Raw genomic sequence first — 26,041 nt, 5'->3', positions numbered from 1 at the left:
TAATGAAAAAATTCATCCTGAACCAAAACTGGCAAGGTAATAACTGAAGGAGGGAGTGCTCTGGAAATAGCGCGGGAGAAGGGCGTAAGAATTTGAAGTGCCTAGGGCGCCGGGGAGGTTAAAAACGACCCTGCCTGGGAATTCTGCAGATATAAATCTCATTGAGAATTTGTGGGCTATAATGAAAAAAAGACTAAGGAAAACTGACTGTACCATGAAAGAAAAGTTGATTTGTGCAGTGATTCGGTATTAGTTTATAATCCTGAAATAAAAGAAATTTCCTATAAATTCAATACCCGAAAGGATTGTAATACTTACTAAAGCTAAGGGAGGACATATTAAATACTAAGAACTTGTAACATAAACGTAAAAAATCATGTATCCTCAAAAATCAGTATATATATATATGTATATAAAACTATGCAAAATAATACTTGTTCACATCAATTTGCACAAATTGTATTGCTAATTGGCAGGAATGCAAAAGCTGGAAGACGATTTATTCTTTAAGTCAGCGGTTGCCATTTTATGATGAACTACTAAGGGTCAGGACAAAATATGGATCATATTTGGGGGCAGAGAAATTAAAAATAAAAAGATAAATAAACATAGAACAATGAAAAGTTAAGAACGTATTATTAAAGCAAAAATAACTGTTTCATGCACAATGGGAAAAGAAACATTGCTTTTAAAGGGAATAACGAAGTTTATATACAGATGGTGATCAGAAAAATGGAAACACCTGAACGAAATTGCAACTTACCAGATTAATATGGTGTCTGGCCACCTTTCGTCTTCAGAACAGCCTTGATGCGACGTGGGATGGAGGCATAGAGGTCGTGAATGGTAGCAAGTGGAATTTTACACCATTCCTCGTGCAGGGCATCGGCCAGTTCTGTGAGAGAGGACGGAGGTGGAAATTGTCGCCGGAGTCGTGTTTCCAAGACGGACCACAGATGTTTAATTATGTTGAGATATGGGGATTGGGCGGGCCAGAGGAGGTGTTGAACTTCATCTCGATGTTCCTCAAACCACGCTGCAACAACGCCAGCTGTGTGAATGGGTGCATTATCATCCTGGAAGATGGCGTCATTGTTCGTGAACAACATCCGGGACCATAGGATGCAAGTGGTCTCCTAAAATTGCGATATAATCGTTGGCAGTGATACGTCCGCTAAGTGTGACCACAGGACCCAATGAAAACCATGATATGGTGCCCACAGCATCACCGTGCCGCCACCATGTTTCACAGTTGGGCGGAGACACTGCAGATCATAAGCTTCTTTGGGCGTTCTTTAAACATAAACACGGCCCGTGGTTGGGAATAGGGTGAAGGATGACTCATCCGACCATATCACACGTTTCCAGTCGTCAACGGTCCAAGTTGCATGGTCGCGGCACCATTTGCGGCGTGCGAAAGCGTTATGGTTCCTGACGAGCGGTTTGGCCTGTGCAACACGACCCCGTAAGTTCATGTCATGTAATTCGCGGCGGACTGTGATTGTCAAAACAGGGTGGGGGAGGTGCTGATTGAGTTCCTCCGTCACTTGCTCCGCAGTGGCACGGCGGTTCTGCGTGACAATGCGCTTTAATACCCGGCGTGACCTGTCACTCATGATTTTCTTCCGCCCACTGTTCCGCTTCCCCGATGTGGTTTTCCCGTGTGTTGTGTAAGCCGTCATCACCTTCGACACTGTCCCGCGCGACACACCTAACACAGTAGCCACTGCCGTCATACTCACTCCACATAACCGCGCACCAACAATTTGCACTCTTTGAAAATCTGAGAGGTCTCAGATTTTACACTACCTCCGTCTGCTGCAGCCACTGGACACTGCTGTTCCACTGCGCCTGATGTAATATGGAGACCGACCTAACACACCACCATCAACGGTCCAGCGCTGCGGGCGCCACGACACCACTGCCAACCCATACATCTGACGTGTTGCCAACTACAGTTGTTTCCATTTTTCTGATCACCATCTGTATATATATATATATATATATATATATATATATATATATATATATATATATATATATATATATATTATGTGGAAGAGAAATCGAGACATTTTTAATTTTTATTTGCGAGCCAGGTGAAACATAGGCTGCCATTTTGCCATCAATGCCTTTTTAAGTTATCAGAAAGACAAACACTTGTTCACCTCTATTATTACTGTGTTGTTGGATTTGATTATATCCTATAATAGTAAGACTATCCATGGCTTTGGATTGATTATTTTAACAAAAGAAACACTGACCAAAGCTTAAAACACATTTTTTTTTAAAATTATAATAACGGTTTCGGATATCTAGCATATCCTTCAGACAATATCGAAAACAAATGAAAATACAGACATATATGTAGTCATACAGACATATATATATATACACAGAAACTTTGCCAAACCGCTATTATATATATATATATATATATATATATATATATATATATATATATATATTAAAAAAGTGTGTTTTCATCTTTGGTCAGTGTTTCTTTTGTTAAAATATATCCTATAATGATTTTTTTAAATGTGTGATATCAAGTTTCAAGATATTTTTTTGGAATAATTAAGTTAGAAATTAAAGTTAGTTAAATATTTCAGGGTGACGGTAGTGCAATATCATATTGTCAATGGACTTACACCAATCACAAGAAATCAGTGTTAGCTATCACTTTCTTGGAATCTCTTCGGTTGGCAGCTTCATGTGATTCTGTTGTTCATATCTGGGATCCATTCATGGGTTCTCTTGTAAAACAACTGGATTCTCCTCGAAACATTCCAGTGAATGTTCTTAGGGCTATGGCTCCTCCGAGCACCTCCCTGCTAGCTGCAACTACTGATGCCACCTTGAGGGTAATAGATGCAAGATTGTGTACATATGTGAATGAATTAAGGGTAGGTAAATGATTTTTTTCTTTCTTCCGTGTTGTTATTGTTTAAAACCTATGTAAAGAATCTGGCGTTTTGACATTATGGTAAAATCAGATTGCATTATATTAGAGGATATATATATATAATAGTTTAATGTGACTAATAAGACGTGATGATGATAATGAATGATGAAATGGTGGAATGAAAAGTGGTAGGAAACGGAAGTACTCTGCGGCCACACATATGGTATTTACCCACCACAAAACCCACTTGACGAGAGCTAGAATCGAACCAGGAACCACACGCACCGGAGGCCAGGCTTTATTACTGACGTATGCCAGTAAACATCTGTGAAATTCTTAATTGTAATTTTCATTCAAGCTTCATAATGTTAAGTTTTCCAAATATCCTATTGGAACCAGAGGAAAAAGTACTGGCCACCTTATTCCAGCCATAATTGTATTGTTGATTTAGTGGTCTTGCCCAGCGGCGTTACACGTGGAAAATACAAAGAAAGAGAAACATTTTTTTTTTCTGTGGTGAGATGGTAAAATGTAACCACTGGCCATAAAGTTTATACAATTACCAAGAAGGAATGGAGCCACGTTTACTCGTTTTCGTGATTATTTTTAGTCCTTCTTTCACCACCCGAGATGACACACTTAAGGCTATACTCCACCGGAGCTGCTATGTCATTGCCATGCTCTCCAAGTCAACTATTCTTATGTGGATAATAAAAATTGTAATTGATAACAAAAAAAGATAATAACAATGGGATTATGAAACTTGGTCTGGCACTTTTTCAAAATATTTTATACATAATGCAAATTAATATTATAATAAAAAAATAGTATATCTTTATTTTTGTATTCCATGTAGGTTGCCTTAAATCCTGCTGGTTTAATACGCTGCATTGCTATGAGCTCGAGAGGAACATGGGTTGCAGTTGGTCATTCCTCTGGATATCTGTCGGTACTTGATGTTAGAACTGGAATGGTGCTAGCATCATGGAAAGGACATGAAGGAGAGGTAAATTGTTATTGTTTTGTATGCATGTTTCTTGTGTACAGAAAGTAGAAACGGTATGTTTAATACTTAAATGTCATAAGAAAAATACTTTGAGTTATAGTTCAATTCGGAAATAGAAGATCATTATGTGACATAATCAGTTTGGTCACAATTTCAATTTGAAAATTGTCATGTTTTTCGGCCGGACCCTGTATATAGTTCATGAAGTGAAATTTCTAGTTTTACGTGTCACGTAATCCCCGTTAGGCTAAAGGAGACGGATGATTGATAAAAGGGAATGATTGTGAAAGAGTTAGTGTAGTGAGAATGTGGATGGTAACAAGAGAACCCCGAGAAAACCCCACAGACACGATGTTGTCCACCACAAACTCACATGGCTTGAGATCAAACCAGGGACCTCTCGCACCACAGATGAGTGCTCTACTACGGAGCCATTGGGTCTCCTATGTATATTTCATGTGCTTCTTTTTATTTATTTATTTTTCTCCGAGTCCCTTTGTAAACAGTTCTGAGTTTATGTTTATTGAATTGTTTTTGGTGCGCAAAATAGCCAGGATTAAAAAAAAAAAAAAAATACTGCTACCTAACATGTATTGTATTTTTTCCATGTATTTAATTGAAAAATCAATCATATAAGCTGACCAGTGCAAATAGTTCAGATTTTCTAGCACAGTTTTAATTGGCTTATAAGGTGCTTAGGATAATGCTCAAACCACTTAGATCGTAATTCCATATTTCTTGAAAGGAGAATGCTTTTCTTAAGTTTAGTTTCAATTTGTGCAAACTATCTGGACTATCTTCTGTTTAGAATTTCGTTTACAGGAAGTATTCTTAGAAATTTTCGAATGAACGTATTTCGTACTATTTGATACCAGAATAGGAGTGCTTTTTTCCTTTCTTGACGAAAGTATACATTTGTAAGAATATGTACTTATTATAGGTTTGTGCACTATGTAAATCAAACATTCAGCTCCTAAGTAGTAAAAAGTTTGTTTTTATTTTACTTTCTAAGTCTTCAACTAAAGATATAATGCCTTTTTTCTTTTAAAGGTACTTCAACTAGTGGCAGTAAACAATAACACTATAGTAAGCTCTTCGCTGGATCAGGCTGTGTCGGTGTGGAATGTAGACGATGGAAAATTATTGTTTAATATGAAGTACGTACAATGAATGCATGCTTTATTTTCCATTATTAAAATAGGTATGAGTAGAAAAGTGTATGAAAATTTCTGTTGATTTCCACTTTTTTCGTAAGTAAACAAGCAAACAATATCTAGAAAACATAAATCAAATTTGGATTTGAAGTTAATTCGTGGTTTTAAAAGCTAATACCAATTTATAAATGTTACGCAGAATACCAAAACTAGTGGAATCATTATTACAGATCATATCTGTGGGTTTTGCAGATGCACCGTCTAAATTTAGTCAATGTCCAAATAAGAGCAGTTACCAGTCGTGAAAGTAGAAACTTGTCCATTGTTTTCAGACATATCTACTATTTCTACTACTGCTGCTTCTACCACTACGTCGAACATAGTTTCTACTACTGCATTCCGAATTCCATTCTCCTCATTTGAATGTCTTGTTAGATAGTCTTTTTATGGCAGCAATTTTGACATCTATCTCCCCCTTTTGATGTACCAATTTTAATTCAATTGACAGGATAAAAATCCAGTTCACAGTAGGAACTAACTATGTTCTAAGAATCCGTTTCAAATGGTTCAGCCGTTTTCCCATGTGAATAAACAAAATCACTTTCATTTTTGTTATGTGACACTCGGGCTACTTCTTTGTGCACCACCCTGTATTATTTCGTATTTTGTGTAACAGTTGTACATTTGTTGTTTTGTGGTTTAACATCACTTGTGAGCAGTGAAGGCCTATGAGGCATGAACTTAACAACTTAATACTAGATCCCAATCATGAAACCCTATCAGGAATGAAACTTGATTCTTCCGTAGCAAAGGCACTAATGGTATTATTCCACACCTAGTAAATGTATTCATGTGGAACTAAATACAGATTCCCATGAGATAATCAAAATCAAGAATTGGGAAAAACTAGGTGGTGTTCATCTAACGTTGTGATGACAATTGGGGAACTGCTTGAATGGAAGAAGCAACAGACATTGGTGAAGAAAACTAGCGGCAATGATGATGGATTCGGAATGTGGTGAACGCACATCCCACCAGCAAAAAATAATTTCCAATTGCTTGCTTAAGCCAACGTTTCCCAAACTGTGGTCCTCTTAGATTGAACTCTAATCCAAAAAAGACAGAAAAATAAAATCCAAGTGAATTGCGTGTCATACACACTATAATTGAAAATAGGTATGGATTATATAAATAATATATTATACAATTTGATAAGGTAAAGATATACAAATTCTAATAGCTTATATAGATGTATTATTATAGAATATACTTGACATCCTTCAGTTATTAAAAAATAACATTGTTTTCTTCTATTAATACAGTATAAAATTACAATAATTATAATTAATACTGTGTTAAATATATAAGTATACTGGTATAGTGATACATACTTAAAGCACTCGAAAACAAAGAATCCGTAGAACATTCTGCCTTATAAAAGTGGTGCCCCACTATGAAAATAAATTGAGAAACACTGGCTTAAATCTTTCGAGCCTTCCTCTAGTTCCGCGATTGTTGAGTATTAACCTAGCTTTTGTCAATTCGTTGCAAGAATCTGAATGAGGAGGAAACCTAGGTTCTTAATAGGAGATAAGAATGAATCTTTTCCTTATCTAGGTCCTTCTGGTAAATAATTAATATGAGGGAGTAGAGGCAAGTTTCTGTGAATACAATGTGTTCCATGCAGTCGGTTCCTGAAATGAAGTTATTATGTATGAAGTTCAGTTATGTTTTATAACATCATTATTCTTTATAAAAAAAAAAATCTGTTATTGGACTTTGTGAATCTTTCTTGAAGAAGCACCTAATTTAAAGAATAATTTTGTTGGAGAAATAAGAAGACGATGGTGACCACACAATTGTAAAAAGGGTTTATGTTATCCTAGTGAATCAAAATGGTAACATAAAAGTGTCATGGAGAGTCAGAGGAATTAATTTAACTTTTCCTGTTGTAGCTCTTTAAATCTTTCATTTCAGGGGCCCTACAGAACCTGTGCATTGCTTAAATACGTATGGATCGGAACTAATATCTGGTACTACAGCCAACAGAATTGGTGTTCATACTGCTGTAGACGATCTAGCTTCGTTCTCGTCTACTCGTTTGCGGTCAGACACATTCCGAGGTGTCCTCACAACAATGGCAGTTCTTCCTCTCAATCGTCTGCTGCTGTTAGGAGCTGATAGTGGCTACATAAGTTTGCTTTGCTAGTCTGGAAAGGAAACGATTTTTTTTTTTTTTTCATGCGTGTACTTAAATAAATTTCTTTGTGCATTTCTTTTTTAAACTATGAAAAGCGAAATGTGCCTATGTATTTTTTCAATGGAAAGACACGTGAGTATAAATATATGTATATATATTTATATTTTATGCAAATTACTCTTTGTAATACTGTTTTCTGTGGTGTTATAAAGTTATTTCTTTATGTATACGTAAAAACGTGTTATTGTCAGCGTATAGTCTGTAAGCATAAGAGAGATCATGTGAATTGCCTGCATAATTAAGTAAACTACTAAGTTTGAAAAAAAAAAGATAAAAATAGATGGTTAACTATTGTATATTGTGCGTAAAAGAGGACAAGAAACTAAAGAAAGAAAAAATCGAATATTTAATCATTTAAATTCTAGGAAAGTAGGTATTAATAATCAGAAAAAAAAAAAAAAACATCCATATAGCAATTGAGCGCATGCATTTCAACAAACATTTCTCGTCATCCTCTGAGAGCGTTCCTTAGGAAAACACATTGCTTGTAGAGCTATATATTCTGATTAATTTCTTCCATTGTAGAAACAATGATAATGGATTTTGAATTACTGGTTTTAAATTTCATTGTCAGCTAAATATACCGTGAATTATATATATCTCTGCAATGCTACCTTATTAATAGCACTTCTATTAACCGGTACGGATATCCTCAAATGTGTATAATTTTTCTGACTTTCTTCTTTCTTATTATTAACCTTTTTGACAGTTTAATAGATACCTGTAATTTACATAACTATATCCAGTACACGTGTAAATAGCATTTCACTTGATATAGGGAACCGTTAAGAATATTCGATTGAATAACTGTGACAATACTTCTTAAATCTGTATTTTTTTTCATCTTATCGGTATTTTTATTAAAATCAAGACAATACCGACAACATATATATATGTCTTAGTTCTAACTTCAAGTGTTACACTTAACAAATTACAAATCTTTGAATAGTGACTCTGTTCCTAGTATTTCTAGTAGAACACTATTTCCGCAATGGAAACTAATCAGAATATGTAGTTTCAGAAGTAGCATGATTTCTTAAGGAACGCACACTGAGGATGACAACAATGGCCGTTGAAACGTATGCATCAAATTGTTGTATAGATGCTTGGCCAAGTTTTTTTTTTTTTTTAAATATATTTTTTTAATAAGCATTACGTCACTAATTAAAGCATAATATTCTTGCCCTCTTCGGTATAATGTATCTTGAATATGCAATAATCGATGGATCTGAAAGTGTAGGGCATACGCATAGTGTGACAAAAATTTGATAGATTTGTACAGCATTATTTTTGTTTGTAAAGAGTCTTGTGCTGTGCTTATGATGAATTGTTTATTTTTTACTGTATTATTTTGTGAAAAGTTTGCTTTTGTACACTAAATGGCAGTAATAACCTGTTGATACATATACACTTACGGTGAGAGAGAAACAAACGAAGCTTGCTAGAAGCAAGGTACCAGAATCATTTTGTCTCTGTTTATGTTGTAGGATCTTGGTGCCGATAAGCAAACACTTTATTTGAGATGATCATTTGATGGATTATTTTCTTTGTAGTGAGAAATAAGTTTGATAGTAGGTAACGTAATTTAGTTTTTATATTCAGGATTCTGTATACGAGAACTATGGTAATTAAATACAGCAAAAGGAAATATACGGGAGCTATCACAGTTAAATACAACAAAAGGAAATTTGTGCAAGCGCGCCGTCTTTCTCAAATAAACAAGAATTGTCAGACATATAATGAAGGCGAAATAAATGCAATGAAATTAAGATATATTGTAAAGACACACAATGCTGTTCCGTACAAGGTTCTCAACTTTAACTGATGACATACTTTACTAAAACGCCACGGCATCGCGACACACTTGTTATATTAATAATAATAATAATAATAATAATAATAATAATAATAATAATAATAATAATAATAATAATAATAATAATAATAATAATAATAATATAGTGTTAATCTTATTACAATCCTTTTACAGCGGATATGACACAAGATACAAAAAGGTGGAGGACAGCAATCCAAAAAGCCGACCTCAGGTAACTTTGAAAAAAACCTAGAAGAATCCTAGTGATCTAATGAAATATTGTGAGCATTCTTGCTGCCACTGGAGGCGCTGACTGGTACAGTCTACTTTAAAATTAATTTTAACTAATTATTACTTGCTGATTAAAATTAATTTTGAAGTAGGTTTCTAATTAAAAATGATTAAGGATTTTTGAATTAAAAAAAAAAAAATGGCCACACACCAGTATGTCGCTACAAACCGGTTGGGAACTACTGCTGTAGACTAATAGAAACTATACTCAACAGGAATTCTAATCTAAGCCAGTATGTAAACCTATAAAAACAATACTGACAAGGAGAGCCATTGCTTGGTATTAGAAAAAGTAAAACATATAATTGAAAATATAAAGATATTAAGGTAAACTCTGTTTATTGTTTATTGCCCAATTAACTATGAGTGGTGATATTATGTAATTATCATATACTTTGCTGATATTAAAGTTGTAACACCAGGATGTAAGCATCCGATCAATCGACCGATGCGCTGTGATGTAAATGTGAAATCAGTAACACAAGAAGGAGGAACACATTGATGTCAGGTAACCCACGGTTCCGCCACTTCACCTGCCACAAGGATGGTTATCTTTGCATATTACTATTCCGAATCGTACATACACGTAACAAATACTCTTGTAAAAATGTAAGTGTTGTACAGCATCTGCATGTTCGGTTCAACATCATCTGGAGTGTCGGAGCATGTTTTAACGGCATCCATTGCTGCGGTATGTTTAACTGCGCATTATGACCTCTGTAGCTTGATTGGTGCTGAGAACGCTGGACACGGTGGACAGAGCAGCAATGTTTTCTACGACCAATGCTACTTCTATGTGCACTACACAACGGTCGCATCTGTGTATGATGGTGTCACGGCGACCGACTGGGCGAGGTATCGTTTTGTTTGTCACACTAGTTCAGCACGAGATGTTATGACAAGGGTTGTGTAATACCCGTTAATAGTACTCTGTCCAGCACTAAGGTATTTAAACTTGTTGAAAACCCACTTCATGTTCCACTTCTTGCTTGTGCCATGTATTCACCTTATGTCTGTCTTATTGTGAGCAAGATTGAATATCTGTTCCATGGTCACACAACGATTACCGCAGCAGTTATTGACATCCATGATATTTTTACATGATGTTAACCTCTGATGTTTTGTTACGTTTACGAAGACTCGTCGGGCTCATTATGACTCAGTGATAGAATGCTCACATCTGAAGGTATGGTTCTTTGGTTCGATTCCAGGCTAAGTGAATTTATGGTGGACAACATTGTGTTCGTCAGTATTCTCGGTCTGATATATAGAAAATCGTTTCCTTCCACATTTTCATTCCAAAATTCTTTCATTATCTTTACCCAACCCTTTTAGCCTAAAGGACATAGCCATGGGACGTAAAACTAATAACTTCATTTTCATTTTACGATATGCCGTCGCGCGTCACAGAGAGCAGTAAGCGTAGTAGTAATTTCACTTTGTGATATCTTAAGGTATCTACGCATCAAATTTGGCTCTGATAGCTCTTCGTTTTCCTAGCGTTGGAATTTAAGTGGGTAACAGTGTAGGTGTAGATATGATAATGGTGACACACAAAAGCAATAAGGGGATTTCGAATAGATGAGGGGTTAGCAGGGTTGCACTTTTGTTTGCGTAATTCTAGTTTTGATTTCCATGGAAGCACAGATGGTTTGAAATTCACTTTAAATTGTAGCTCTCGTTTCAGATAATTACGATATTGTGAAGGGATTTTATAATAGCAAAGTGCTGCTAATTTATCAGCCTATATTGGTTTTAGGTTTCAAATAGTCTTATTAGTTTTACACATATATGTAATAAAATGTCTAATAAATGGTTTCACATTCGATTATTTGATTATGGGAATGAATGTTGTAAAATTAAAACATATAATTATCCGATTATTATTACTATTATTATGCAAAATGTTATAATTGGTAGACTTTAAAAGAAATGTTGAAAAATGTGTACTTTCACGATTAAAATGTCGATAAGTTACGGAACAGATACTAGTGACAGCTATAATGAATTAAGAAATAGCAGATAAGTCTGATAGTTGATTAGTAGAATATTGATGAAGCTCTTACAACTATAAAGCGCGCCATTTTGTTGCTTCTAATATTCTATTTGTAGTATCAGTGTCATAAACAGTGTTGAGAACATGCTGATAATTTGTTGTCATCAAACCTTGGATAACCATGGAAATTTACTTAAAATATAGAAGAGTAGAAGCAAATAGTATGCATCAATACATAAATCATTTCTTTGCCTGGTATGCGTTGCTAATGTAAATTAAAAGAAGTAATCGGTTTTATTTTAACTTGAAACTAGAAAAGAAATCACTGAACAAGCAGCATTTATTTTAAAATAATAACTGTGTGACAGTTTTGCCAACTAACTGAACCTATTGGCTTCGTCAAACACTGTAGAAACAAGAGAAAGTTTATCTAAATATAACAGGAGATAATTAAGAGAATATAAAGAGAATAGGGAACGTTTTTACGTATAGGAAAGAGAGTAAGAGACTATTGGATATGTTACGCATTAGGAAGAAAAAGAAAAAAAGAAGGCAAGGAGGAAAAACAAGAGGAGCTGATGGAAAGAAGAGGAGTTGTTTACAAGATAAGGTGCAGTGATTGTATTAGTTATATTGGTGAAACAGAAAAAAAAATACTAAAAGTACCGTTAAAACAATACAAAGATGGTGTGAGATTAGAAAGAAAAAGAAAATCATTTTTAAACACGTGAGGGACACGGTACATAATATTAACCCTTTCGGGATTTTATGGTACAATTTGTACCATACAGGTGTTTCATGGTACATTGCGTTATAAGTCTCCTATTTGAGCTTTTTCGTCCTTTTTTCAAGTCCAGAGACATTGTAGAAGACCTTACGTATGGTGTCACACCTTCCTGCGTCGAGACATAGGTGGTGGTGACGTCATAATTTTAAAATATATATTTTCTTTTATTAAGCCTATGTTCATGATTTTTTGGCGGGCTTATTTTTGCACGTAGAAGATTGAAATTTTGCACAAACATTCAGTCCACCGAGTAGTAGTTACCAGAATTTTTTTTTCAGATTTCTGCGTTAAAACAGGGGGGTTCAGAGGGGCAAAAAGTTGAAAAAAGGGATATTTTGACCAAAAAATCCTTTTCTTCAGGATTTTCTCGGCTTAGATACATGATGGAAACATGTGAATGTTACCGCCTGAAAGGCAGTTCTATTCTGAAGAGAATGATTGGTTGATTATAATGCTAGGGTAAATAGAGATGTCTCAGGAAATTTTTTACCTGAGATTATGGTCTTTTGCGGTAATTTGGGGCATTGTGGGGATTCTTGATAAAATTTCTCCCGCCCTTACTATTCAAGATAGAAACTTGAAATTGGCCCACACATTCAGACTACCAAGTACTATTTATCAGAGTTTTTTGAGATCTCTACGTTCACACAGGGCCGTTCCAGAGGGGCCCAAAGTGTGAAAAAAAAATCCCCCCGAAATTTTCCCTTTGACATCACTTTTCCCTTTCCTGGTATATGGTATGGGCATGCAAGTGGTACCATTTGAAAGCCTGCTCCATTCTGAAGAGAATGAGGTATGAACCATGATCCTAGGATAAATAGTGACGATGCAGTAGCTGCTTAACTGAAAGTCTAAAAAATACCCCAAAAACCCAAAATCCGGAAAGGGCTAATTGGTGCGAGATTGAAGTGTCAGCACGGGAACCAAGGACGTTGATAAGAAAGTGGAAAGATGCCAGATTCATTGAAAAAGAGAAAAGCTTTGTTATGAATTGGAATGCAGGAGCAAAAATTGACGAACAATGGGGCAAGTTATTGGAAAGACTTAATATGTAGATAAGTATTCTACCTGACCAGGGTGGGACACGGATTTGTGGTGTTTAATTTCACTTTTGTCAATTTTTGTTATGATTGGCTGAAACCATTTTGATTAGCAGCCAATCATCGTTCAGAACCATTTTCCGGGAACCTGCTATATTTAGATGCAACTTTCTCTTGCTTTTACACTGTCTGATGAAGCCAGTATGTTCAGTTAGTTGGCAAAACTCACACAGTTATTATTTTAGAATAAACACTGCATGTTCAGTGATTTGTTTTCTAGTTCAAGTTATTTAAGATAGCAAAAGTAATATGAACCAGTTAGTTATTGGATTTTATTGTCATGAAAAGTTTAATCCAATGCTTAAAGAATGTCTTTCGTATAACAATTCTCTGAAAAATATTACTGGTCCGAAAACTTTTCTAGTGAGAGTTACAGCTCTGTAAAAAACATCACCAACATTAATTAGTTTTAATTTACGAAGTTAAGGATTACGTATTCTACATCCTAAACTCTCATAATGAAATTCTAATCTATAGATCACAATGAATAGAGATGTAGGGCAGGCAATACGGAATTAATTTATTTCTGTTGTTCTTTTTTTAAACACGTTGGTACGATGTTAATGATGAAGCTTTGTCACTTTACTCCACAGATTTTATTTATTTATTTTTTAGTTCCATCTGAATCTTGTGAGGATATTTGTGCAATAATTATTTATATCCACAAAACTTCTTAAACTAATATTTGTAATTCCTTTCAACTGAATTCTCTGAAACATACTATTAAGCATAATCTTAAATTTGTTTGGAATATTTTCTCCTTGAAGAATGTAAATATTTTTTTGCTCCCATTATTTCGTTCTTCGGCTTACTCCAAGGATAAATTCAAACATCATATTATTATATTATCTAGACTCTTAAATTATCTAGATGTAGACCAGAATAATGTTATTGATTAATTTGAATTTTATCGACTAATTCGAAAATGGTAATCACAATTGAATTTTGAATGAGTGTAAGGGAAACATAATATCTTACTTGGCAGTATTACAAATACAATTGGTGCTTTGAAACATAGTAAGGTTTTATAATAAGAGTTGCACTTTATTTTATTAATGGACTGTATTTAAGTTGTAGAAGTTTTGCTCAAATCCGAAGTTAGATTTTTTCTTCTTTTTTTTCCAGAAGATTGAATAATTTGTCCTATGAATTATGTATACGTTACATTTTTTTGTTACTTAAGGTTAGTTTAAAGGGACAAGTTTTGCCGATAGGTGTCACTGCAGTCCGTATCTTTCTCATGTATTTTTTTTACCTTTCAAGAAAATTCACGATTTCTCTTACAAATTTCAGCCTACAGACTTCAAATTTTTAGAGAAGGAAGTTCATAACTTATCGAAGGCAACAATCCGTGCCGATTTTTTATTTAGAATTTTCTTCATTGTTGAAATGACTTGATTATTGAAATGAATATCCAAACCTTTAACAACATAACTGTTTCAACAAAATTCTAAATAAAAAATCGGCACGGACTGTTGCCTTCGATAGGTTATGAACTTCCTTCTCTAAAAATTTGAAGTTTGTAGGTTGAAATTTGTAAGAGAAATTGTACATTTTCGTGAAAGGTAAAAAATACATGAGAGAGAGACGAAGACTGTAGTGACATCTATTGGCAAAACTTGTCCCTTTTCACCATCCTTAAATGTAATTTGTTGGTTTGCATTTATGTGATTGTTTTCATTATTAATTTTGTTTTTCGAACTGTTAGAAATTTGTTGTTCATAATATTTGAATTTTACCTAATTTTAATAACTCATATTATTACTAAGAGTAAATGTTATTTTTTTCATTTATGTACTTTTATACATTTTGTAAACTAATTTTACTGTGTAAAGTTTTGTTGCTTCTATAAAATTTTGTTCATATTAGGGACCTTTGCATGATATTGTTTTTGATTGAATTAGAAAAACCCAGTGAAGAAAAATATTTAATGGACTTGATTTTTTATGTATATATAATTTTTATTGTAGTATCTGTATTCGTTGAAATAGGAAGTAATGTTGTAATCAAACTGTGTAATAAGATTTTATGGTCTTATATATTTCATAATTACATGTATATCATATTTAATTCTGAATTTTCTCCTGATTGAGAGGTTAATTAAACATTTTCCATTAAATCAGTAATGGCAAATGTATAGTGTACTTCGAAACACAAAATAAAAATCACACTTGGAGGCATTTTCTCTTCCCCTGCCCAGAGTGATAGTTTACTGGATTGAATATTTGTTCTATTGAATATCCGTACAGTTTTTGAATATTTGTTCTATTCTGCGGATCCTTCTTCTTGTTTCATATGTCTAGGCGAATTAGGGCCTGAACTATGAACATTTGAAAGAACTATGAAATCCGCATTTTTCTAGATGCCAGCTTCCTTACTTTGCGTAATGTTCTTGGTAATAAAAGGTTAAGGAAAAGTATTCTCACAGTTAGAAGTCAAGTCTCGATCAGATATATGACTGGTTACACTCTTCCTGTTACACACAGAATTAAAAATAAATAAATAAAAAAACATCCTTTTTTTAAATTTTTATCCGCAGGTCGATTAAAAGAAACTCCAGATTTTATTTTAGATGAGAAGGATGTCTTAATCTCTCGTTCGTTGGTGAAAAATTGTAACATTTTATATATGCATTCTATTTCAACTGGATGTTACAAAAATCGTTTCTGTTCTTACATTTTCCTTTACTATAGTTTCGAACTAAAACAGGAGATAAGAGACTGTTCTATATCCTTTCAGGATGAAAGCAGAACAACTATATTGGAAGGTGTAATGGAAGAGAATTCGTGAATCTTGTAGGAACTTGAAATATCTCGTAGTCTTTATCATTTGATCGCTGATTATTCGTGATCTGTTTTCAGAAACTGCTGTGTTAGAGAAGCATACTTCCGAGTGGTTGCATTTGGTTAACAAGTTAGCAAATCCTTGTTAAGGCAATATTCAGAAATATTTCCCAGTGCAGTATCTATCCTAATTCCACAAAGTATTACGCGTCTGATGTATTGTGCAGGTAGCAAAAGTGCGAACTGATTTCGTTGTTTACAAGTGACGTGAGACATGGCAGTGTTATCAGAGATACTGGTTTAACGTAAAATATATCGTATGTGGATGAATTTTTCAAGAAAATAAAAAGGATAAGTTGAACATAATCAAATTTGTTTGAGAGCAGTCGTGTACATACTTTTGGCGTTGAATATATAAAATTATTGTTTAAAATTCTGTTAAGCCATCTAACTGGTTGCTTACTTAATTGTCCTAAATAAAGAAAGAAAGGAATTTGAAACATTAAATAATGCTTTTAAAGAACTTTTAACATTAACGCATCTGAAGTGTAGTATTTTTCTTCTCTATGGAATCGTAATACTTTATATATAGTTTTTTTTTTTTTTTTTTTTCAGTATCGGACGAAATTACTTTCTGTGGCAATTGTTCTGGCGTTTCTATTTTCCCTCTTCAAAATCACAACAGTCACTTTATAAATAATGTGATTAGTGATGAATCTACGAGTAATCGATCTACAAAATCATCGATTACGCCTTATTTATCTGTCACCATTGTCTTCTTTCAACGCTATGTTTGATGTCAGCTCGTTGTTCTCTTTGTGTGGTTCTCTGAGAATACGAGCAACACATTGTGACATCACAGGACATCCAGTTAGAAATGATTTCAATTCATTTTCGAAAGTTGTCAGCTGTGATGGTCTACTTATTTAAAGCATTAGTATAATGATCGCACGATCCGTCTGTTGCATGTTCGAATTTCACTCAAGGTATGCATGTTATGTATAGTCATTTCGCTATTCATTTCATTAGCATTTATTTCTCATCATGTTCTTTAGCATTACACAAAAGTGGTGAAAGAAGACTGGAAGCTTTCGAAATGTGGGTACGAAGGAATGTAGAGAGAATTTACTAGGTTTAACGAAAAATGAATGAGAGGATGTTAGAAATGGTGGGGGAGAAAAGAATAATTTTAAATATAATTGAAAAGAGAAACTGGTTGGAGCATTGGCTGAAAAGGAACTGTATCCTGAGGGACGTTTTAGAGGGTATGGTGGCAGGAAAGAGAAGGTGGGTGCGAAAGAGGCTTCAGTTGATGAACGGTATAAAAAGAGAAAACTCACACATGAAGACCAAGAGGTTAGCTGAAGACAGGGCATGGAAGCTTCTTAGTTGCGGCAAGCGAACCGTCAGTAATGGCAGAATACCGATTATTATTATTATTATTATTATTATTATTATTATTATTATTATTATTAGTATTATTATTATTATTATTATTATTATTATTATATTTAGCCTACGGACAGAAAGTTGGCAGCGAAAAATTTAAAAAAAAAATTCATTTTATTTTGTCTTGCAAGCCATGTTTGTCTGTGAGGCTACCATTGAAACTTTTGAATGATCTGTTTTTCACTTCATAGGCAGCATGAGTTGCTATCGCTTCTGTTTATGTAGTAATGACGGAAAATTGTGCGAATGGCTAATGCTTTACTCAGACAGTATAAATTAATATCTATTTTAATAACATATATATAATTGTACAACCAAGTGTATTCTAATAGGGATCAAAATAACTTGGCGCAAATTTACGATACGCATATATCAAAGGCGAACTTATGGAAAGGAGAGTATTGCTGCCGTGTTAATAGTGGTGAGCCGCATAAAGTAAATATGTCTGTATTTTAGTCAAAAGTTACAGAAGATATATATATAATATACTGTTGCTTTTAACTAGTTATGTAAACTGTTTAAAAGCAGTACCATATGTGCAGTTATTTTAAGTAATTATTTATGCAATGTTTTTCTTCCAATGTTCTTTATAAATGTCTCTACTTCTGTTCGTTATATTGTTATTTTAGTGCTATAATTTATTTATCATAACATCACATTTTCAGAAAAAAGAACATTATAAGTTTAATAAAACTTATTACGAAAGTATCTAACGAACATTCTCAAATCAGATAGCATTCATTATATTGCAGCAACAAGTAAATTCTAAGCAAGTACTAAGCATAATCCGCATAATTTAAAAGTTTTTTTGTTAATATATTGTTAGTATTCAAGAACAGGAAGTTTAATTACATGAATCAAATGTAAAACTTCCGAAACGACTAGAGTCGAAATTTGAAATTAAATCAGTGTATCGGACTTATTTTTAATATAATGTTCAATATGTCGATTATATCTTTACTTAGAAATAGTTTTATTCTTTAACTAGCATATTTATTTTGTTTCTGAGAGTTGAGATGAAAGTATTTGAAAGTATTCTGCAGAGGTATGTGACAAAATTTGATCTTCATTTAATTTGTTCTCTAATTTTTCGATTCAGCTGAATAGGTAAATCTTTTTTTTTTAAAGTACGATACTCTTTTACCTCCAGAATATTCCTGACAGTAGGCCAAACATGCTTTATTTTCATATTTGCTTACACGAAATGCTTTTTAGGCAAGAAGATACTTGTTAAAAGAAAAAAAAAGTGCATAATAAACCTTTTTTTCTTTAGAAAAAGATACCTACTGTCTTTTGTTTGGAACGTTATTACCGTTTGTTATGTACCAGTAGAATTTGTTAATGCATAAAAAAGAGGGTGACATTTCATTTCATTTCAACAGAAAATGATGTCTAAATTCAAGCTAAAATTTAGAAAAACTAAATTGTGGTAGTTATAGCTTATTTCTGCAGACACACATTCCGAAATCGAACTGAATACTTATATAACCCACATATGTAAAAACGTTTTCAAAATTGAAACAGAAAAATGGACAAACGTAAAAGCGACGAGAAATTTAGAGGCTTTTGAGATATTGGTATGGAGAATATTAGCTGAATTAAATGATAAATTGATGAGGAATCGTTAGGGAAACTAAGGTAGGAAAGAGAAATATTGGAGATTATTAAAAGAGGTAAAAGAGAGTATTTAGGGCTTTTGAGAATTTGCATTATGAGGAATGTGATAGGAGGCATGTGGGAAGAAGACGAGGGAGAGAATGCAATAGAGGAGTGGAATTAAAGTAGATATCTTATACCTTTCAATGATGAGATGAATGGGGAGTTGTACATGTAAAATACTACAAGCTCTATGTGTGTGAAGTGAGCTGTTACTGATAGCAGACTACTTAACATGACGGTGATTCCCCCCCTCCCCTAGTATTTTCCAAATAATTTACTTTTCTTTTTGAAATGGCCACATTCTTTCCCTCCATTACTTTGAAAAAAAAATGTAAGAGGAATTAGAAAATCAAATATAATGACAAATAAAACACCTCTAGACGCCTGTTGTTGCTTCTGACAAGTGTGCAAGAGAGGAAAATTGGGATAATATAATATCTAGATTTTGTTCGAGTTCCAACGAGGGAAAAATCGTTCATGATGAAAAGGTATTCAGTTTCAATTTTATAATGTTAATGACAAATTATAGAACAAATTCCAGACTTTGTACTCTTCTCTAAGTAATGTAGTCTCAAAACAGGGGATTCGACGTAAAACAAAAATATAGTTGATCTAAAAATTGAAAGAATTTTCCAATGTTAATTGTGTAAGTAAAGATAAAAGATTATATATTTGTTATTGTTGGTAATATTTTATATATAAAAAAGTAAAGACACTACATAGCCGAAACAATTTTTGATTAAGAAAGAAAGAAAAGAGTACCATTTGTTAATATTTCACATATTTATTGAAAATTTATGGTAATATCATGGTATATTAATAACACATTAGATCGCATCTGCCACTGTAGAAATAGTAATGAGTAACTTAGAAAAGGCCACATTTTTTCAGAAAATCACGTAACACAAAGTAAATAAATTCAAATAAGAGTATTATATAGTGTTTTAGATTATGTACTTAGTGGGTAGATAGAATTTATATTTTGTAGAAACGATAATGTATGTAGTTGATCAATGATCTCACTCCGTTGAATTTGGTCTAGGGGTATGACATCATGACAAGACAGGGCAGAAATGTAGTTGCACCAATTGTAGTGTATTTTTTATGTAAAGGTCGCAAATTGTTTGATTTGTTGTACAGCATTGTACGAAATAATCAGTGTTCATGCCAGTGGGTAATGATAGTTGAGAAAGCTCTGTCAAAAGAAAGTTTCAGATTGAAATTTGTTTCTAAAGTAAGGGATTTGATATATGGATGTACGAGTCCTTCAAATTAAAAAATTCTCAAAATCTAAATTGAATGCTTACAGACATTCTGATCTCTATATTTCCAAAAATGGTACCGAAATCCGAGAGGAACCTAGCAGCTCTGAACATTAATGTGAGAGTTTTTAAGAGTCATTCAAAGTTGAATTTTCTTGGTTGATTTGGAATTTAACGTCCCGCTCAACGCCGAGGCTATATGAGATGTGAAGCTATAGGTTAACGTGGGATCCGAACCACATGAGTTCTCACCGGGAGTAGTGATCGGGTGTCTCGGGCCAAAGGAGTCTACGCGAACCATATAGCCACAAAAGAATTCAGTGATTTTTCTTTTTCTTAGAATAACTTCAAAACTAAAGTAAAAAGAAAATTTGGAAGCACGTGTCCTAAAACTTACAAATGATCTGAAATGAATTGGTAAAAGTTGCGAACGTGGTTATGTACTGCAGAGAATTGTATAACCAAAATAGTAATACATACTGACCGTATTTGTGGCTTATACCCTTTTTCTTGTCCCACTCCTCGGTTATGTTGTAGTACTGTCCGAGTTCTAGGGTCCTGTATCCTAATCTTAATTTTTCCTTCTGGTTTAAAGTTATTTGGAAGATAAAAAGTAACGCAAAATTTGTTTCGAATGTTTAAGTATCATTAGTAGAGTGCTTAAAATGACCCAAATAGATGCCCAATATAAATCATATATATATATCTTCAATAGAACACCAAAAGAAGACTACGAGAATGCTTTCTGTCTTTAATTGAAAAATTATATGGTAAAATTGGGAAATGAACGATCTATATCTAATGCATATATCACAGAAGATACAATTGCATCTTATGTAATATATTCACCTTAATACAGAAGATATATTTTCCATATGGGCGAAATCAGAACATAATTTGGTTTAACATATTTTAAATATTGATATATTATACCTGCTAGTTTTCTACCTTTTGTGTGTGTGTGTATTCTAGTCTTACTAGTCCCGATTCTGTCCTTTTGTGAAATATTTTAAAAATAACAACAGAAATTAATTGGACATTTTTTGAATTTTGCATAGTCTTAGTCTGCGAGAGAAGAGAAAGGTATTCATATTATCGTGGGAATGTACAAATTCTTTTTTCTTTTCCTGAGATAGGGCTTCCACTACAGGACTAAATAAAATGTATTTTTGGGTTTTATATGTAGTCAATAGTTTTATTTTATACTAATATTATAATAATAATCTTTTAATATGCTTAAAATAAATACGCCTTATATACCCACGAGGTAGATATACTAAATTATTGGTATGCTACGCGTAGTTGAATACTGGAAGTGGAATTTGTTGTGACTCAGAGTCTAAATTCAAATAAATAGTGTTTGCTTTGACAATGGATCAACAAACTTTATATTACAACTTAGAAACAACATATTCTGATAGTTTATATGTAATCTTTGATGAATTTCGAACATCCTCAAATACTGTCTTATTCCACCCGACATAATAAGAAACATGAAATTAGAACTTGGCTTTTTTTTTTTTTTTTTTTAACCAGACTTTTCTCCAACTTTTCTGTACCTAGTCGTGGCTTTCTATTATTTCGTCTTTGTTGGATTTCTGATTAACTCTTTTGTTAGAGCTGTCTTAAACCATTAGCACTACTAACGAATACTTGGTGATTGGGCTAATCATTTTATAATAATCGCTCCCCAACTCCATTGTTTAAACTCGTAACTTATGTTACCAGTTGTTGTTTTCTTTCTTACCCCCTTGATATAAAGTTGGTTGGACAACTGAATACATTCTCTGTTTGGAGTTGAAATAGTGGCAGTAATACATGATAGTGGTGTCTCCAATAAGTAATGCATTCCATGTTCCTATTGTAAGTTTAATAATTACACGATTTCTTCTTTAGATCCATTTTCCTTAAAATTGCACTTACTGTTTCGCTGAAAAAAATTAGCCTAGTAGTAATTGTATAGTCCATAAGAAATATTCATAGCCAGGATTTTTTTTAATAATTTCGTGATGAATGAACTAATTTACTGCGTTTTGTGGTAATTGACCGGAAATTACATTCATTTTATATAAGAGGAAACTAATATTTGTTTGTATTCGTTCTGAAGATACAAGCAAAGACAAAAAAATAAAATAAATAAATAACATGCATTGGTGAGTATGGACTAGTGCAGCAATTGTAAATCACTGCAAAAGTGAATATTTTGTTACATTGTTCTATCAGTAATTCTTGTTATGTATGTTGAAATAAGATACGAAAGTATCCTTATTCAGCATATTTTAATTTATTGTTAAAGCCTTCACGAGTAAAATAATAAAACAATTGTGTTGCTACCACCAAATTTCTTTTGAAAAACGATTCGAGTTCTGTGTTTCTGCTGAGAATGGTAAATAAACTGTTGTGAATTTACACTTGTGTTTTCAGTGAGTATTGGTATTTTGTCCTATTTTTAGCAATACAATTAGAAGAACATAATTGTAATATTTTGGTCTTAAATCTTTACGATTAAAATGTTAAAAAAATGTTTTGCGAATTCCTATTACTCATTGGCATGGACATTGATTATTATTTTCTTGCCCAGTTTAAATTCAAATATTTGAGTAATAATGGTCCTAGAAGAACCCAAAAGAATCTCACTTTGTGTAACGAAAAGATTTCTAATGTCATATGTATCAAATGCAACTAAATTCATTGAATATAATATATTACACAAACACAGATCATTGTTGTTTTTATTCTATTAACTTATTTCAAACTTCACCTTCAGTATTCTATTCAATATACTGACGTTGGCAATAACACATGTACACTCATGTCCAAAATTATTGTCGCATGTCTATAAATATATTGTTTTAGGAATATAATTTGATTACGAATTCGCCCGGTATTTCTTATAATGTTAGTGTGTGTATAATCGGCAAAGACATGTATGTGGCAAATTTTATGTCAAAAGAGCAGTAAATAAGAACAATAAAATTTTCTTGTTCGTTTAGCAACATTTTGTTTTACTTATTCTCATTTTCGTATTTATAATTCTTTTCCTATGAAATTTACCACAAATATACATTTCCCGATTATATATATAGTATCAGTGTTAAAAGTACCCTGCAAAATCATTATCAAATTATATTCTTACAAGAAGACAGTTATAGATATGCGACCATCATTTTAGACATGAGTGTACGTCAATGCATTAGTATTTTTAGTATAGCGGAAATAAGAAAAAAAAAAAAAAAAAAAAAAAACTCCAAAATTATGAAATATCTATCAATGATTGTTTACCTTATATGTTAAAAACTTGGGTAACTCGTGGCGGCCGGCTGAGAAAACATTACCAAACTGAGGGAACAAACTTCACTATTTTGTTAATGTCATTCTGTCATCAGATTTTGCAAGCGAAGAAACCAACTTGCGTATGAGTTCAGCATCATTAATCGATGACAACCCAGTGAAATCCAATTCTTCATGTTTTGAAAGGGCGAAGGAAAAAGTACGTGATTTTCCTACTCATATGGGTGAATGTCTCTGTCTTGTGTAGAGATAGTGGTTTATTGATTCTCTATATCAATCTCTTCACTGTTACAGTTGAAAATATTTCAATTTTCGCAATGTATTTAATGCGTATTTTAAGTTTCACAATAAGCTGGGAGTCTTCTACAGCTTCAGTGAAAACATTAATATTTCTACAATAGTAGTTAATAAGTACTTAAAAATTCAATTCAATTAGTACACTGTCCTTTCATTTTGTGAAGCATTGCAAGGAGCAAAATGATTAGTGTTGAAACTTACAGATCGTACTTTACGTTCACGATTTTCAAATAATGGTGGTACATTTTATGCAGTATTTCTGATTGATGTTTCCCTCTTCCTCTTCCAGTGTTGTCTTTCTTTAGATGTTTCATAAGCAGTCATTGTATAAATGCGTTGCTCGACAGTTGCTAGGGAACAAACACATGTTAATTCACAAATTTTGGGAACATGATCCTGGTATTGTCGAGGGCCATACAAAGAAACATGATGTGATAAACCAAAACAGAAGACATGCAAGTTGCCATGAGTGCAGGGAGTATTACGATCACATCAGTAAGGCGTATGTCTCGGACACCACAGCATCATGTACATCTGCTTCTCATACTGTCGATGAGTGTTCACGAGGACCTGGGGTATGTTGTCCCATTCTTCTTTATGGGAAGTTTTAAGAGCCTGTAGGGCCCAGAGTGATGGGTTCTATGCAACTCGCAACTCATCTTCAAGAGCATCCCAGACGTGTTCGATGGGATTAAGATCTGGTAAACATGTAGGCCAATTCATATGGTTGATGTCTTCACTTTCCAATGTATGGGCGCGTATTGTTAACCATTAAAAACAATCAGAACCCACTGCTCCACGAAGAAGACGAACACATCCTTTCAGGTTTGCGGTAGAATACTATTCTCCAGTAATCCATACTGTGCCAAAGATTCACAATATTATTCCATTTTTCTTCATACACTCCGTACCATAACTCCAGGAACCCCATACATGTTACGTTCGCGAATATGTTGAGGATAAAATCATGCCTCTCATTCTTTCCACATGTACAGAGTCGCTTGTCAGACATAAACGTGATTCATCTGAGATCATCATATTGGACTATCTGTCTTGATCCCAGACACGATGTTTCTTACACAAATCTGTTGCGAAACGATATCAGAATATTCGATGCAGCTTTCCATTCTCAAACGTCACTCTGAAACCGAGTGTGGGGTTTTAATATACAAACCTGTGGATTTTTTTTTTTTTTTTTTTTTTTTTTTTTTTTGAAAGAAAACATTTGTCAGCAAGGAGAATATTAATGTCCTTATTTTCAAGACATAAGTTAGGAACTGGAGACATCTTATGAAGTCAGTTTAAATTAGCTAAGGGAGGGGAACTTCACACGATAGGACAATAATTAATATTACCATCAGCTAAAGATATGGTTAGAATAATGTTGGGCGATAAAGCAGCAAAACAATTTGCAAGAATTCCACTGTCCAATGACAGCGTAACGCAAAAGATTTTCAGGTTTGTCTTCAAAGTTAAGGAGCAGTTAGTATTTTTCTGTTCAATTGGGTGAAACTATTAACTTCAACGGACATTTTCACAGATTTCTTTTTTTATTGTGCTGTAAAATACGGTTACGGGAAGCACTTTCTTTCGCTCATGCGTTGATTCTAATTGGTAGAAATTTGGAACTGAATTTCGGTCTATTATTCGTGCACATAAAACAATGACCGGCATCTTTGTACGTCTGTTGGTTCAGGTGAAACCTTTTGCCCCGTTCCGTAGGAAAACGGCTTACATACTATGCATGTTTTTTCAATGTCTGCGATGTTTGCTTGGAAAAGTAGATTATTTGTCTATTTGTTTATAATCAGTTAATAGAATATATTCGAATACCTAAGGACCAGGTTATCGTATATTAATATAGTATACTATACTATACTAATTTGCAAGATTATATAACAAAGTATCTAACATATCTTTCTGAAGTATTACTCAGTAATAAAATCAATGCATCGAATTTACTAAACCACTTAAATATGTAACTA

General features: G+C 33.4%; 1 protein-coding gene across 3 annotated transcripts in view; it reads left to right on the top strand.

Moving 5' to 3' along the window:
- The window catches only part of Wdr81 (WD repeat domain 81), a 107,564-nt gene extending 85,910 nt beyond the window's left edge, over positions 1 to 21,654 (top strand). For 2 of the 3 annotated variants that reach the window (XM_081731512.1, XM_081731513.1), the window contains exons 19-22: positions 2,613 to 2,906; positions 3,762 to 3,911; positions 4,962 to 5,068; positions 7,043 to 21,654. In XM_081731512.1, the coding sequence (XP_081587638.1) occupies positions 2,613 to 2,906; positions 3,762 to 3,911; positions 4,962 to 5,068; positions 7,043 to 7,274 (783 nt within the window). In that variant the 3' untranslated portion in view covers positions 7,275 to 21,654. The remainder of the gene's footprint in view (positions 1 to 2,612; positions 2,907 to 3,761; positions 3,912 to 4,961; positions 5,069 to 7,042) is intronic. The other variant, XR_014127505.1, reaches the window with a different exon arrangement.
- The last annotated feature ends 4,387 nt before the right edge of the window (positions 21,655 to 26,041 follow it).

The sequence above is a fragment of the Thermobia domestica genome, chromosome 11 (assembly GCF_964235325.1).
Source record: "Thermobia domestica chromosome 11, izTheDome1.hap1.1, whole genome shotgun sequence".
In the NCBI taxonomy this organism is placed as follows: domain Eukaryota; kingdom Metazoa; phylum Arthropoda; class Insecta; order Zygentoma; family Lepismatidae; genus Thermobia; species Thermobia domestica.
This window is presented reverse-complemented; position numbering and strand designations above follow the sequence as displayed.